Source organism: Procambarus clarkii, chromosome 39 (genome assembly GCF_040958095.1).
Source record: "Procambarus clarkii isolate CNS0578487 chromosome 39, FALCON_Pclarkii_2.0, whole genome shotgun sequence".
NCBI lineage: Eukaryota > Metazoa > Arthropoda > Malacostraca > Decapoda > Cambaridae > Procambarus > Procambarus clarkii.
This window is the reverse complement of record NC_091188.1, coordinates 37,470,605-37,472,122: the sequence shown is the minus strand read 5'-3', so window position 1 is coordinate 37,472,122 and position 1,518 is coordinate 37,470,605. Positions and strand designations below refer to the sequence as shown.

General features: G+C 49.3%; 1 protein-coding gene across 1 annotated transcript in view; it reads left to right on the top strand.

Moving 5' to 3' along the window:
- Positions 1-1,086, top strand: part of LOC138372682 (extracellular matrix protein A-like) — a 23,356-nt gene extending 22,270 nt beyond the window's left edge. Inside the window, exon 2 of the mRNA XM_069338186.1 lies at positions 1-1,086. This exon is cut by the window's left edge and continues 776 nt beyond it. Within this exon, the coding sequence (XP_069194287.1) occupies positions 1-1,086 (1,086 nt within the window).
- Positions 1,087-1,518: the final 432 nt, after the last annotated feature.

The following is a 1,518-nucleotide window of genomic DNA, read 5'->3' as shown; positions in this document are numbered from 1 at the left end:
AAGAACGAGACCTCGTGTAAGAACGAGACCTCGTGTAAGAACGAGACCTCGTGTAAGAACGAGACCTCGTGTAAGAACGAGACCTCGTGTAAGAACGAGACCTCGTGTAAGAACGAGACCTCGTGTAAGAACGAGACCTCGTGTAAGAACGAGACCTCTTGTAAGAACGAGACCTCTTGTAAGAACGAGACCTCGTGTAAGAACGAGACCTCGTGTAAGAACGAGACCTCCTGTAATAACGAGATCTCGTGTAAGAACGAGACCTCGTGTAAGAACGAGACCTCGTGTAAGAACGAGACCTCCTGTAAGAACGAGACCTCGTGTAAGAACGAGTTCTCCTGTAAGAACGAGACCTCCTGTAAGAACGAGACCTCCTGTAAGAACGAGACCTCGTGTAAGAACGAGACCTCCTGTAAGAACGAGACCTCCTGTAAGAACGAGACCTCCTGTAAGAACGAGACCTCCTGTAAGAACGAGACCTCCTGTAAGAACGAGATCTCGTGTAAGAACGAGACCTCGTGTAAGAACGAGACCTCCTGTAAGAACGAGACCTCCTGTAAGAACGAGACCCCCTGTAAGAACGAGACCTCGTGTAAGAACGAGACCTCCTGTAAGAACGAGACCTCCTGTAAGAACGAGACCTCTTGTAAGAACGAGACCTCCTGTAAGAACGAGACCTCCTGTAAGAACGAGACCTCCTGTAAGAACGAGACCTCCTGTAAGAACGAGACCTCGTGTAAGAACGAGACCTCGTGTAAGAACGAGACCTCGTGTAAGAACGAGACCTCTTGTAAGAACGAGACCTCTTGTAAGAACGAGACCTCCTGTAAGAACGAGACCTCCTGTAAGAACGAGACCTGTAAGAACGAGACCTCCTGTAAGAACGAGACCTCCTGTAAGAACGAGACCCCCTGTAAGAACGAGACCTCCTGTAAGAACGAGACCTCGTGTAAGAACGAGACCTCGTGTAAGAACGAGACCTCCTGTAAGAACGAGACCTCCTGTAAGAACGAGACCTCCTGTAAGAACGAGACCTCGTGTAAGAACGAGACCTCGTGTAAGAACGAGACCTCGTGTAAGAACTAGACCTCCTGTAAGAACGAGACCTCGTGTAAGAACGAGACCTCGTGTAAGAACGAGACCTCTTGTAAGAACGAGACCTCGTGTAAGAACGAGACCTCGTGTAAGAACGAGACCTCGTGTAAGAACGAGACCTCGTGTAAGAACGAGACCTCGTGTAAGAACGAGACCTCGTGTAAGAACGAGACCTCGTGTAAGAACGAGACCTCGTGTAAGAACGAGACCTCGTGTAAGAACGAGACCTCGTGTAAGAACGAGACCTCGTGTAAGAACGAGACCTCGTGTAAGAACGAGACCTCGTGTAAGAACGAGACCTCGTGTAAGAACGAGACCTCGTGTAAGAACGAGACCTCGTGTAAGAACGAGACCTCGTGTAAGAACGAGACCTCGTGTAAGAACGAGACCTCGTGTAAGAACGAGACCTCGTGTAAGAACGAG